The sequence below is a fragment of the Theropithecus gelada genome, chromosome 18 (assembly GCF_003255815.1).
Source record: "Theropithecus gelada isolate Dixy chromosome 18, Tgel_1.0, whole genome shotgun sequence".
NCBI lineage: Eukaryota > Metazoa > Chordata > Mammalia > Primates > Cercopithecidae > Theropithecus > Theropithecus gelada.
Genome location: NC_037686.1, coordinates 25,270,126 through 25,284,460, shown reverse-complemented (window position 1 = coordinate 25,284,460; position 14,335 = coordinate 25,270,126). Strand labels below are relative to the sequence as shown.

Sequence of the window (14,335 nt, the reverse complement as noted above, 5' to 3'; positions counted from 1 at the left end):
TTACAAATGATTTGTCCCAATTTTTCCATATTTTCAATTCCAATAACTGACCTATTCAGAAAAGAGGTGTTTGGCCAAGTGTCAGGATAAAATTAGCCAATTGGGTTAGGGAATAAGTCAATTTAATAGTAATATGTATTCAATTATAGTGTTGATGGAATGAACAGAAAACCATCTAGAACTGTCTAAAGAATATGACTTTGCAACCAAAAATTTTGAGAGCTTTCACCAGTTGTTAAGTACTTCCTAGCACTCCAGTTGAAAGCTTCTGTGCAAGCTGCATTTGCTTGAATATAATGGAAATCTGGTGGAAAACTGAGAACATCTGGTCACTCTGGTTCCAGGTTAGAATCATAGTGCTAGAACTAAGTGGAAACTTAGTAAAAAGGAAGGAATAAAGTAGACATAAAGAGTTTTCTTCAGGCCAATTTTATGAAAAAACCCTTATACATGCTAATTAATTTAACGTTCACAAAACTGTGCAATTGTTATTAACACATTCATTTGGGGTGTAAAGGGGTTTTCCCAAGGTAAGCTTTTAGGTAACTATGTGGAATTTAGGGACCAGGATATCTCATGCTGGTCTTGGTAGAGTCGTAAGACATTACACTTACATTCTGACCAACAAAGATTCAGTTAAGCTGAAAGCTTCAAAATAATCATACTGGGGGTGGGGGAGGTCATTTTTAATGCTAGAAAAAGACAATGTGTTAAGTTCTTAGAAACTTCCAGTCCACAGTAATCTGGTGCATAACTTTAGAAATCTATGACTTGCCTTGAGTGCTTTTTCAGATATTTCAGCCAATCTCAAACTGTTCTTTATGTTCTCAGACCTCCTTTCAACTACTATTTGTTCAACTCTGAGACAAGGTTTATACTCCCGTCCTTTGAGTAAAATAAAAGTCAGAACCTTCTCAAAAGTTTCTTGGAGAGCATAATTTCTGCTACTACTTAGAGCATCTTTAGTTCAATCAACAGAACAAAAGAGCTGCAATAAACTAAAGCGTGATTTATGCACCATGCAACTTCTATAATAATTCCAGATGAGACTGATAATATTTTTAAGTAGTTATAAAATGAACATTCTATTAATTCATTAATTTTTATCCCAAAGGATTTATGCCTTATAGCATGTCAAATCTGGAGCATATTACTCTTGTCCCACATGTAATAGCTTTTATTGAGTTATGAATTGCTATCACATCCTTGGCTTTTAATGAAGGTTGGTAAAAGTAATAGCCAAGATTGACCATCGCTTCTTGGTTTTTCAAACTAATAAGAGAGTTAGTCATATTGTCAATATGCTGAAAAAACCTACAAAAGTAATTGACCTGAGATTTCTGAACTAAAAAAAGCTAATTTTTCTTGATAAAATTGTATTTCTTTTTAATTAATAATTAAGAGTTCCCTACACTTTCTTATTTCTCTCTGAGTTAAGCAGCTTAGAAGCTCAGTTATTTATGCTGAACATTTCTAGGATAATCACTTCCTTATCTCTCTCTGTTCCATAATTATAACTTTGATCTGGTATTTTTTGCTTGTTTCATTGGTCTTCATTTACTAAGATTCTTTTCCACTCCATTCATATGCAGAATACTTTGCCAAAATTAAATGAAAAGGAAGCTGCTATTAATCATAATATTGGGAATGTCTAATCGGTATTAGTGGGAAATGGTTGCCAGGAAAAAGGAAAGGAGAATACAAGGAAAACGGAAATAGTGTGAATGTACAGCAGGATTAAAGTCCCACAGTGGCTGCTAGGTAACCCCTTAGTCAAGCATCAGAAAAGTTCATTTTTCCTGACACATTTGAGGGAGTAAATAAACATGGAAAATGTGATAGAAGTAAACCATTGAACATTTATGGATCTTGATGGTAGAAAGCATTTGAGAATATAATAAAACTTTATTTGGTTTGCTGTAAATATCATATGGGAACATAATTTCCTTCTCCATTCTACTGTGTTAGCGCTTTGCTTGTCAGAAATTAGATGGCAAGTTGACTTTTCAGTATTTCCATTTAATTATCTGAACTTTGTTTCTACTTTTCTTCTTCCTGTTCCAAAGGAAATGTGGTTCAGTTGAAAGAGTATGGACTTTAGAGTCAGATGTTTCTTAATTCAAATCCTGGTTATGCTAATTATTTGCTCTAAGAATATTAAAAATATGCTTAACTTTTCTTAGTCTAGGTTTCTCATCTCTTAAGTAAATGTAACAATATCTATATGGTACCTTTGGGTGATAAATACATAATGTTGTGTATAAAACATTCAACCTGGAGCCTGACAAATAATAAATTCTTAAAGGTATTAGGGATAAGTAGCATAAAAATACTCCTATAGCATGGGGCTACCTTTGTTGTTCAGGGTAAAAAAACCAATCTTTAACAACTTACCTACATATTTTACTCTGAAGTCTGTCTCCCAGTAATTGTGATAAATGCTTGGGTTCTAAATAACACATTGAACATAATGATAGTTATTTGTTGAGTACTTAATATGAGTGATGCCATAAGCATATTACTTTATATACATTTTCTTCTTTTACCTCCCATACTTGTTTTGTGAAAAAAAGTGTTATCCCAATTTTACATATATAAAAACTGATATTTGATACTGGTAAAGATATTTTGCTATAACAACTCGTATGTGCTCAAGTATCCAATTCAGTATAAATTAGAGCTTTCCTGGAAAGCAATTCATCAATAGATATAAAGAACCTAACATTCATAATCTGTAACTCAGTAGCATTATTTCTAAAAATACAACTTTAAAGAAGTAACCAAGAACAAAGCCAACAGACATGCAGGTTTAAGGACGTTTATTAACAGTTAATGTAACAGCCCCTGAAAACATGGTTCATGAGGTCAACAATAATTGTTTATTTTGTATACACTGCTGCATTCCAGTGCTTAAACAGTGTTTATGCAGATACTCAGTAAATGTTTATGGAAACCATGAATATATACTAACAACATATAATAGGAAAATTAAAATATACAGATTTCTCAATAATAGAATAATGTTTCAATCCATGAGTATTAAGATAAATTATAAATTCATTCAATGTAGAATTTTTAAAAATTAATGAGACTTCTGCTTCTGTAGTAGATGAAAAAGATCTTGTTAGACTGACTTTACCAGAGATAATAACTTTAAGTTCAGGACCTAAAAAAGAAATGACCAAAAAGTCAAAATGCATATCTGTGGATTTGAATATTTGTATTATTTCTTTTTGTAATTTAAAATATTTCACCAAAAACACATATACTTTCATACAAAAAGAAAGATAAAATAGTGTCATGTCCTATTTTCAGATAGAACCAGTTTGGACAGCCACGTATACTTTCTGTTAGGGTCCTGGCCACCAAAATGTATCCTAATAATGCACAACCATAGCCAGAGATACCTGGTCCTACTAATTCAGTCCAGCCCATAGTCACTTAAACATATCTCAACTTTTGCTTTAAGATTGTAATTTTTTAAAGTATCCATCTTCCTTTCCTGACCTCAAACCTTACATAACATAAATTCTCTAACTTTGCTCTTAGTGCTTCTCTGTCATTGGAAATTAAACTGATGCCATTTCTTTGATTCTGATGTTAGATCTGTTTATGTAGATCTTTGCTCCCTTTTTCTCTTTGAACGTGGGTTTCCGGACTCAGCATCGACAGTTCATCCTTTCAGCTGTCTTTTGTCCTAGTACTGGAGTCTATTCCAGCAGTGTAGCTCTCTGCTGCCACCTTCTGGTTTGTGACTGCTAAAACCAGGCTGCAGGTCAAAGGTGACTGTTTTAATGTGCCCTCTTTCCAGCTTCTGAGATATTGTCACTTCCTTTGCTCCAGCCTTCTTCCAAGCTCTTCAAAGTGATCCTTTGATCTCTTTTATTCTTTTTCTCCAAAACCAGAATTGAGTCGTTGTGACAGAGACCTTATGACCTGCAAAGCTTAAAATATTTACTATCTGACCCTTTACAAAAAAAGTTTGCCAACTCTGTTCTAAAGAACACAGGAATAGCCAACGTAGGCAGCAGCCAGTGCCTGGAGGGCTGAGAGAAAGCACCCTAAGAAGGAACAAGCATGGAAGAGGCTGCCGTCTCCCAAGCAGAGTGAAGCTTTATTGGAGAGGGTGTGGTTGTGTCTCAACACAGGGTTCAGCAGCAGCTACCTGCGAGTTGCTGGAAAGACTTGATGGAGGTGGAATGGAGTTTGTGGGCAGAGAACCTCCCCACACACCAGCTGGTGGCAGTTCTGCAGGAGGATGGAAAAAATAACAACGGTCCACTGGAACAAGGAACCAGGACACAGGGCCCCTTGCTGCTGCAACTCTGCCTGCCTGTCCCCTGCCCTCTGTTGATTATGCCTAGCTTTCCTCCAAAAGTAAAACTGCAAAAGGAAACCGCTCACAGGATCCAGCTCCGGTATCACAGATCAGAGTTAAAAACAGATTTGGAGCTAAGAGGCAATAATTAGATAATGAGTACAAATGCATAGTCTGTACATGCAAATTTCTCTAATTCAATTGGTTGGTATATGTCATTGAGCCCCATGCGTTGTATTTATCTGTTATAACTTTTGAGTCCCTTTTAATTTTAAAAAGTCTCTACATTTTTTTTAAAAAGTAGTTTTTCACTACAGTACATTTTTAACGGTCTAGGCCAGTTACTTTGCAGGATTTCTCTCAATATGGATTTATCTTTTTGTTTCTTCATAATTAGATACAAGTTAAACACCTCTGGGAGGAATATTACGTAATTATAATAGTATAATATTGTGTCCACAAGCACATGGTCTATGTTTGTTTCATTATTAGTGATATTAAGTTTGATCAGTTGGTTAAAGGTATGGTCAAGAAATGTATTCATTTCCCAATCGTAATTAATAAGTAATCAATTGAGTGATATTTAAGAATACGTGGCTATTTTCTTCCAACACATTTCATCCAGTGGATTTAGACTCTATCCATGATCCTTAGTAGAATCCATTCTTGGAACAGTTGCTAAGTAGCAATTTTTCTGGGCTTTCATTCCCTTTACAATGAATCGGCAAAAATTTGAAGAACTTGAACGTTTAGCACAAACTGGGCCACAGGCTATGCTTCTGGAGAAGGCAGCCTTCCTTCTGTGCTTTTTCAGGTATTTATATTTTAGGAATATATGTTGCACGCGATTAATCCTAGGTCAGAATCAACCTTGCTGTCTTTTCTACCACCTCTCCCATCTCTCCACATCTCAGGAAAAATGTATCAAAGGCGTTGTTGTATCATCCATCTCAAAGATGCTATATATAAATGTGACTGTGACATTGTAATGGGCCCTGAGCTTCTCCTCATATAAAGATATTTGTTAAGAAAACAACATATTTTTGATTTGAAACAATCTGGAACTTTTACAGTTTAATTCCCAGCCTAGAGATCAAAAGCAAGCTTGTTCGTTAATCATAAACCCATTCGCTCAATAAATTATTCATTTGGCAAATATTATATAGCAGACAAAGTGCTAGCAGCCAGGGAGATAGAGGAGGGAGCTTACTGTGAAGAGCTGTAGAATGTGTCCAAGCTCTGGTAGCAGGCAGTCCTGGTGCTGATACATGTTTGAAGACTGGTTCTGTGATAAATTCCATGACCTTAGACCTCAATTTTATCATATTTGAAAGGGGATAATAGCTATTTCACTAATGGATATGATAATTCACACACACACACACACACTCACACACAGCCTCTGAGTTAATATGGTTCCACTTACAGTTTTTCAACTTTGCCATGGTGTGAAAGTGGTGCATATTCAGTGGAGACCATCCTTTGAGCACTCATACAGCCATTCTGTTTTTACCTCTCAGTATGGCATTCAATAAATTACATGAGCTATTCAACACATTATTATAAAATAGCCTTGGGTTAGAGGATTTTGCCCAATAGGCAATCAGTATTTCACTAAGCAGACCACACTACAGTTTTTGTGACATTTTTCCTCTTGGTAATTTCAACTCATTTAACCCTGGCTTTTTCTCAGCAGCTACATAATTCATGTTGAATAATGAAAGTTAGTATCTCCCCAGGAGCTCATAAGTTTCTAGCAGATTCCATTTTAGAGCCAACAATGGCATCACTAGCTAATTGGAACCCTTTCACCCAAAGTCTTGGTTCTTCAATCTCAGCTATAGGTGGCTAAGATTTAGAATTCAAAGAGATGTCCCATTGGCCCGGAAAGCCTCGTGTTAAAAGAGGCCCTACAAGAAAAGGGGCACATGAGAGTCAGAAGGCTCTACATTAAATATTCCTGTAACTTTGAGGGTTCCTGCGTATCTGGGTGTCACTGAGATGCCCTCTGTCAGATTGTGTAAATTAGTATCCTGGTTCCATCAATTGTCAGCTTTGTGTGCTTGATCAATTTATGTAATCTTTCTGTGTCAGTTTTCCTATGTTCTAAAAGGACAATCATAACTATTTTATGGATTTCATTGTGAAGTTAAGACAGGATAATTCTACTCAGAAAGCATATAATGTATCTTAGCCATCATTACTAGGAGCAGTACAAATGGTAGTTTTATCATTGAGGGAACCCATGGCATTTATATTGTTTGGTGAATGTAACTGCCCAGATTCTGCTTCGGGAATCATCTCAGTTACTTTGCTTAAGGTCATTCCCATTTCTGAGGTAGCTCACATTTAATGACCAATAAAAATAGAATGATAGCCTTGCCACCTTAGTCCAACTTGGGGGAAATCTGATGGTCCATTCTTGCCCGTGGTTTGCTGAGGGGTTAATCGAGGTTGTCGTCGGGGGTCTATTGTAGCTCAGCCTATGTCTCTGTCCAATCCTGCTTCATTCCTCTCCTGTCCACAGGAGTAGATTCCAAATATGCTCCCTAATAAGTATCCTATACACTAAACTTCACTCTAGAGTCTGCTTTGCAGGGAACAATGCCTGTGATAATAGGATGGGAAAACAAATCCCCACTCTCAGATGTTGGACTCTGTAATCTAAGACCTTCGACCATCAGAGCTCTTCCTATATCAGTCTTTGGGGTACTCTGTGGTGTTTTGGAAATATTCAGTAGTTCTTCCAGAAACTGTCTAGCTTCTTGGCATTTTCCCAGTGCTTTTGGTAGACTGTTTCCTGTAAGGAGGACAGTATTATAGGAAGGCCTTGAGCATCTGCCTGGAAACACTCCGTGTGGCGTTGGGTCTTGTATGCAAGTGGCAGGCCAGCCAGTGATAAATACTTTCTCTCCTGGTGACTGGTCGTTTAACCTGGTTGTCTGGATCACAGAGGTTTGGGGGCATGGTAGAAAACAGAACTTGGAAAAGTTCTTTAGATGCTAGACAGAAGCTCCAGATGTTTTGCCCATGCAGTGTACAAATTTGTCCACTGGTAACAGGCTAAGTTGGTTTTGTATAGATACACAGATTTCAAATGTAGTATCTTCCTTCTTTTCAGAGAAATACAAGTGTCTTATTCTTGCAGCTTCAGACTTCTTATCTATTTAAATTTCTCATATACTGCCTGCAGTTCTTTGCAAGCCATATATCAACAAGTTCTTTTTGAACAATATTAATTTATCCAATTTAAGTGACTTGAATTCATTTCAATCATAACTTGCTTTCTCACTAGTTGACAATTAAAAAAACACACACAAAAAAAACTTCAAAGAATGAATGGATGAGTGAATATTAAGGAAACACAAATGAATCAATCCAGATTGTAACCAGAGTGATCTAAAACACACACTTTGCTTACCATTCTTCACTAATTTTATTAATGTACCCGGAAGATTCTGCGTAATCTAAGAGTTGTTTGTTTCTTCAGCTTCACCTCATTCACCAAGTCTTTTCTCCAACACATGAAATCCAACAAAAGCACACATGCCCATACATACACATTTTTCAATTAGTTTCAGACAAAGGTCAAATCTAGCTATTTTGGAATATGATATATTTTTCTCCAGTCTACAAAGCCATTTTAAATTTTGTTTCATTTCTCTTAAATAATAAACAAACGGAAAAACTATGCTGTATCTGCTATCATGTCAGAAGAGGTTGCTAATTTATTTAAAATTATCGAAACGTATTATTGTATAAATTCATTTTAGATGTAGATATATCCTTAAGTAAAATGATATATCAAAGTTACTGCTCTATTTGCCACCTTCATGTTTCCTTCTTTGGAATTATTCTTTTGCTTGAGGTGAACATAATTTTACTGGTTTGCTATATTGAGTAGAGGAAGTGTTAGAGCAGAGGACTACTGGCTTGTTTCTTTGTATTGTCTCTATAGACCCTGGGATATGATGAGGGATTCCGTATTGAAGTAGAGGTATCAGACACATTTCTAAAATTTTATTGTTCCTTCTTGCAAAACTATATAATACACACACGCACACACACACACACACACACATATATCTTTTGAATCTGGAGGACAGCCTAAATCCCAGCCAACTCCTCCCTCAAATCAGGGGTTCCAAGATGTAATTTTAAGAGAGAAGGAACTTTATGAACTACTTCCAATTCTGGTTTTGTGTGATAATTTGAAGCAAGTCTATGAACAATTTACAACAATTTCTCCAGGTAGCAAAGAAAAGATTTTTCCAAATTTTTTTTCTCCACAAACTTTAAAGATATGATTAAAAAAACAAAAAAACAAAAACAAAAACAGCAATGAATTGCTCTAGCCAAGTGGAGAGTCTGCTCTTATTTTGCACACTTCACACTTGACTTGCATCTATCTTGTTTTGAAAGTTGATTGTGTTTATTCCAGAAAGTAATATTAAAAACAAACTGATAGTTTTTAAAAGGAGAAACTGATGACTACTTTGTTTCACTTTCTTATTACTTTGATTTTTTAAGTTTAGGACTGTAAAATGCAAACTGAAAAGACTGAAATTCTGTAGTCTAATTCCTGGTGCTGTACCACTTCATTACTTTACCTCAAATAACACCAGGATTTTAAAAATACATATAAAAAATTATAATTAATATTTTACTCTATATTGAAACATTAAAAAGGTATCATATTAGCAATTGTTTTTAAAAATGTTTTTGATGTTTTATGAAGAAAATCCTCATTTTAAAAATTTCCTAACATATAGGGTAGAGAAGAATTCCTGAAAAAACTCACTCGAGGTGAAGTGGCTGCTGGAATGGTGCTTCAGGTAATACTAATTTGGTTATAATATTTTATTCTTCCTTCAATTTGCATTTTACTTAGCATTTTAAATTTGCCTGTAATGAGGCATCTTGTCACTACTTGGTTTGCAAGCCAGCAGTTTTCTCTCCTTAGCTGATGACAGTTGCCCTCTGTGTACAACCAGCAGTGTCTGATCATGCATAAAGAAACTGACCTCCCATACCCATATCTCATTTTGTGGCTTAATGGGAATTTCTGCCAGTCTAGTAAAAGGGCAGTGGGATCTTATTTTTAAGTGTCTGACTCTTTAGTTTACTTTGTGATGATGTTATGTTTTCTTTACTCTTAGTGTCTTTCACTTGGATTTCTTTATTTAACCCTGAAAGAAAAATATGCTATGATACTTCCATATAAAGATTTTGAAAATAAAGCATGTAAGCTGGCAAAATCAATTTGAATTTTTAAAATCTTTACCACCTGCATATCCTTTGGAATCCAGATTGGGTTCTTTGATCCATGCCATGTTTCTAGAATCCCTCCCCTTTAGAAAGACATACATATTTGAAATTAGTATTATTATTATTAGAAAAAAACAAGAGTCAAAACGGTTTCAGTGTTTTTGTTTGTTTGTTCATTTTTGTTTTTGTTTTTTTGAGACAGAGTCTTGCTCTGTCGCTAGGCTGGAGTGCAGTGGCGCGATCTTGGCTCACCACAATCTCCACCTCCCAGGTTCAAGTGATTCTCCTGCCTCAGCCTCCTGCGTAGCTGGGATTACAAGCATGCACCACCATGCCCGGCTAATTTTGTATTTTTAGTCAAGATGGGGTTTCTCCATTTTGGTCAGGCTGGTCTCAAACTCCTGACCTCAGGTGATCCTCCCACCTCAGCATCCCAAAATGCTGGGATTAAAGTCGTGAGCCACCGTGCCTGGCCCAAAAGAGATGATCTACACCTCTGCTTCTCTTTGAAGTAAACCTAAATTTTGTAATTTTTTTCTGTTATGAAATTTGGCATTTTCAAACATAGAAGCAGTGTTTGCTTCTATATGTTTCAAAACACTAAATTTCCTAATTTATTTCTATACATATGTTTTGTTTCTAAGTGTCTAACTGGAGAGACCTTTTTGTTTAATATTTTGTTATTAACTTCCTGTTAGTTGGTTTTGTCTTATATTGCAGGACTTGTATATATTCCACAATGTGGTGTTAGTGTGTTCTCTAACTTGGTGTTCTCCAATCCTTACGTAAGAATGATTGATTTTCACATTTTGGACTGGGAAATATTTTTTTAAATGTTTGATTTTTATTGTCTATTAAAGTGTTTCTCTCATTCATTCTAACATAACTGTGCTCTCGTTAAATATATTACACTTGGCAAGATGTGGTGGCTCACACCTGTAATCCCAGCACTTTGGGAGACCAAGGCGGGTGGATTGCTTGAGGTCAGGAGTTCGAGACCAGCCTGGCCACATGGCGAAACCCCTTCTCTACTAAAAATACAAAAATTAGCTAGGCATGATTCATGCCTGTAATTCCAGTTACTGAGAAGGCTGAGGCAGAAGAATTGCTTGTATCTGGGAGGTGGAGGTTGCAGCGAACAGAGATGATGCCACTGAACTCCAGGCTGGGTGACAGAACAAGACTCTGCCTCAAAAAATAAAAAATATATACATTATATTATATTATATTACATATTATATATTATATTATATATAATATATTACATATATTATATACATATATTATAAATAATATAATATTATATATGTAATATATGTATTACATTTGTATCTTTTTTATGGTGATATTTATTATATTGTTTGATTTTCAAATAACAACAAATATTACTGCCTGTCACTGAATAAGAGGCTCAATAAATGTTTAAGTTAATAACTGAATGAATTATTTAAAATCTTTGCTGGCAGAAAAAACTGTATTCCATTTACGAAGTCCAGGCACTTGAGCGGAAAGAGCTTTTGAAAAATAGGGCAATATGTGCCATATCACTGGCAGAACTACAGGAACCTGTGCTTCAACTGGAAGATGAAGCTGAAAGAATCAGAACTCTCTACGAAGAACATTCTACTGTAAGCATTTAATTAATCCAAAAATTAATGTGCAGAAATATATATATGTTAGTAACTTACACAAGTGATTTGACATTATTATTTGGAAAATTATGATTTCACATAGGAAAAGTATGGGCAAACTAAGTGTAACTGTTTCAGGACCACACAACTTGATCTGCAGTGAAACTCTATAGCAAGACCATTAATGCTATTATCTAGAACCCCATAGTCTTAGAGGGTACTTGGGAAAAGCAGGTTTCAAGTGCGTGAGTAGTGACTTATCTGGTGTAAACATTCATTATGTTAAACCTAATTCAGCGTCTTCAGTCCTTCTTAATGAAATGCTAAAGTTATGCTTATTTGCATATAAAATGTAAGGGATCTGGACATTTTCATGGTAAATTTTTGATGCATGTAGATGTTTAGACATCTAGGATGAAAAATAAAGCAAATGTTGATGAAATATTTTCAAAATTACATGTTTATGGCAGTAACTGATATCACTAGCCCTTCCCAAAGAAAAATTTAGTTGAAAAACATGTATTAATCCTGTCATTAGTCTTTTGGAGAACTAGAGGGTGTGGCAAGAGTTATACATTCTTGTCCTTCCCTGCAGGGAGGCCATACATATATTTATTTGAGCCATTTTGGCACCAGAACATTTTTCCTTTGCAAATAATAATGTGACTTTATATTTTTAGTCTTTGATAATTTTCAAAATGTGTTTATTTCTTAAAATTGTGATTTACAAAGTGTTTCTATTTTAAAAGTTTATTTTGAGACTCAAAGTCTTCCTATGAAATAGGCAAGAGGGAGTTTACTGGTATCAAAGACTTGAGAAAACCTATGCTTGAAGAGCCTGAGTGACATGTATAAGGTCACGAAGCATGGAAACAACAAATTCTGAGTACCACTCTATTTAGGGCTTCTAAATGCTATCATTATGCTCCTGCAAAGAATGTATAACCAGTACAAACATCTAGTGGATAAATGAGTTTAATGATGGCTCCACCTAACGTTAATGATGGATATTTATTAATTGCACCAAAAGCCTAAGTGAGGTTGTCTGAGTACAATAATGAATTCCAGAAAAGATTAATGATTTTTATTTCCTGTTATTTTATAACGGCCATGGTTTTACGTCTTCTTGTAGTTCAGTAATCATTTTTGGTTTGATTATATTTTAATAGTTAATAAATTATATGAATTATTAATTTAGCACACACTAAGGAAGAATAAGTTTTTATATACTTTTTGGTAGTGATTGCTTACTATTTGTATTTGGAGTTTTAGTTTTGATTAAAAGAAATATTATAACAAAAATTCATACTTTCTGTGTAAGCTTATTTATTTTTGTTACTTAACTAAAATTCATTAAATTTTAGCTTTCTCATGTAATGCAAAAAGAATATTGAGATTTTTGGATATTATAGTATATTTCTGTAATTCATGTGTGGTGGTTCTTTTCCTTTATTTGCCAAAATAAATGCTGTTGTTATTAAAATAGTCACTTTAGTATGATTTGGCCTAAATGAGATAATTGGGTTGCAAATGCTGCACATCTTAATATCTGAATGTCCTCCAGGTACTTAATAATATACTTGATCAGAAAGATTTAATTAGAAGAAAGGTGGAAAAAGTAAAGAAGAAATTACGAAAAAAGGGGAAGAAAACACTTGATGCACTAATAGAAACTGAGGTGAGAATTTCAGTTCAAAATCTAATTTCGAATTTATAGCTTATGTATTTATGTATGTCAGTGAAAACTATTCAAGCAAGTTTAATTTTAAATGAATGTGTCCCATTTCTTATTGGTTGTACTAAATCGACGAGGGATAAAAGCACACATAGAGTCCTTGTGTTTTCATTTACTTTCTCTTGCAGTATCTTTCTCACTGGTCTAGTTTATCAGGGACATAGCTCCTAATCAGGATAAATACAAGGAAAATTTGATATTGCATTCATGCAGAAGTCTACTGCTTTCTGTGATTGCCATGCTGTCTCTTTTTACTTGGAGATTAAAAACAAACAAAAAAAAATGAAGAAGAAGAAAAGAAATAAAAAGGAAAGAAAACAAGAAAGAACAGAGGGAGAGAAGGAAAGATAAAGAGAATTGCTATGGTCTGAATGTTTGCGTTCCCCCAAAATTCATATGTTGAAACATAATCCCCAATAAGAGGCTAGGCCTTTGGGAGGTGATTAGATTATGACAGCTTGTTGGGATTTGTGCTCCTATAGGAGAGGCCCCAAGAATCTTGCTTGCCCCTTCTACCGCATGAGTATGAATGAAGAAGACACCATCTTTGAAGCAGAGGGCGAGGCTTCATGAGACACCAAATCGTTTGTTGCCTAGTCCTTAGATTGCTTATCTCTAGAACTTTGAGACATACATTTCTATGGTTTTTATAAAGTACTCATTCTAAGGTGTTTTGTTATAACAGCCTAAACAAACTAAGACAGAAAGAAAGAAAGAAAAGAAAAGAAAGAAAAGAAAGAAGGAAGAAAGGAAGGAAGAGAAGAAAAGGAGAAAAAGAAGTCAAAATTAAACAAAAAATAGCATGATTACACTTTTGTTAAGTGGCTCGAATCTTCTGTTGACGTGTATCTACTGTTTTAACCCCAAATCATCAATCTGACACTCTGAAACTATAAAATATCACATTTAATATAAACATGCTTAAACTAGTGATCATTTTCTTTTCAGATAGAGAACTTAGAATCACTAATGTAATTTAATTATTTTAATATTAATATTGTATCATAATTTGACTATAAATTTTAATATTCCCAAAGACAACAATTTAATTTAAAAACATATACATAATTCTTTAAATTTTAAGCCAACTACTACTAAGATTTTGTTCGTAGAAATCATCTTCACTTAGCCAATTAAAGTCAACTTTTTCCATTCATCTTACTACTGGTTTTGTACACAAAGCCTTTATTTAGTTGTCAGATAAAATAAAGGATTGACTTTACATGGTAAAATGATACTCTGTTTGCCAGGGAAAAGACCTCCACTGGCTTTGCTTTTGATAAGGAGAGCTTAAAACAGAAGGTTTCTAAATTATGTGATGCCCCATTGGAGTCACAGCTTATAAAAGAAGTATAGTTCAAGAGCCAAAAAAAATTTTAAAAT

The 14,335-nt window shown here is 34.6% G+C and overlaps 1 protein-coding gene across 3 annotated transcripts in view; it reads left to right on the top strand.

Annotated features, from left to right (window-relative positions):
* Window positions 1–14,335, top strand: part of CCDC178 (coiled-coil domain containing 178) — a 523,876-nt gene that overhangs the window by 193,244 nt on the left and 316,297 nt on the right. For 2 of the 3 annotated variants that reach the window (XM_025365268.1, XM_025365269.1), the window contains exons 16-18: window positions 9,091–9,153; window positions 11,053–11,214; window positions 12,782–12,895. In XM_025365268.1, coding sequence (XP_025221053.1) covers window positions 9,091–9,153; window positions 11,053–11,214; window positions 12,782–12,895 — 339 coding nt within the window. The remainder of the gene's footprint in view (window positions 1–9,090; window positions 9,154–11,052; window positions 11,215–12,781; window positions 12,896–14,335) is intronic. The other variant, XM_025365270.1, reaches the window with a different exon arrangement.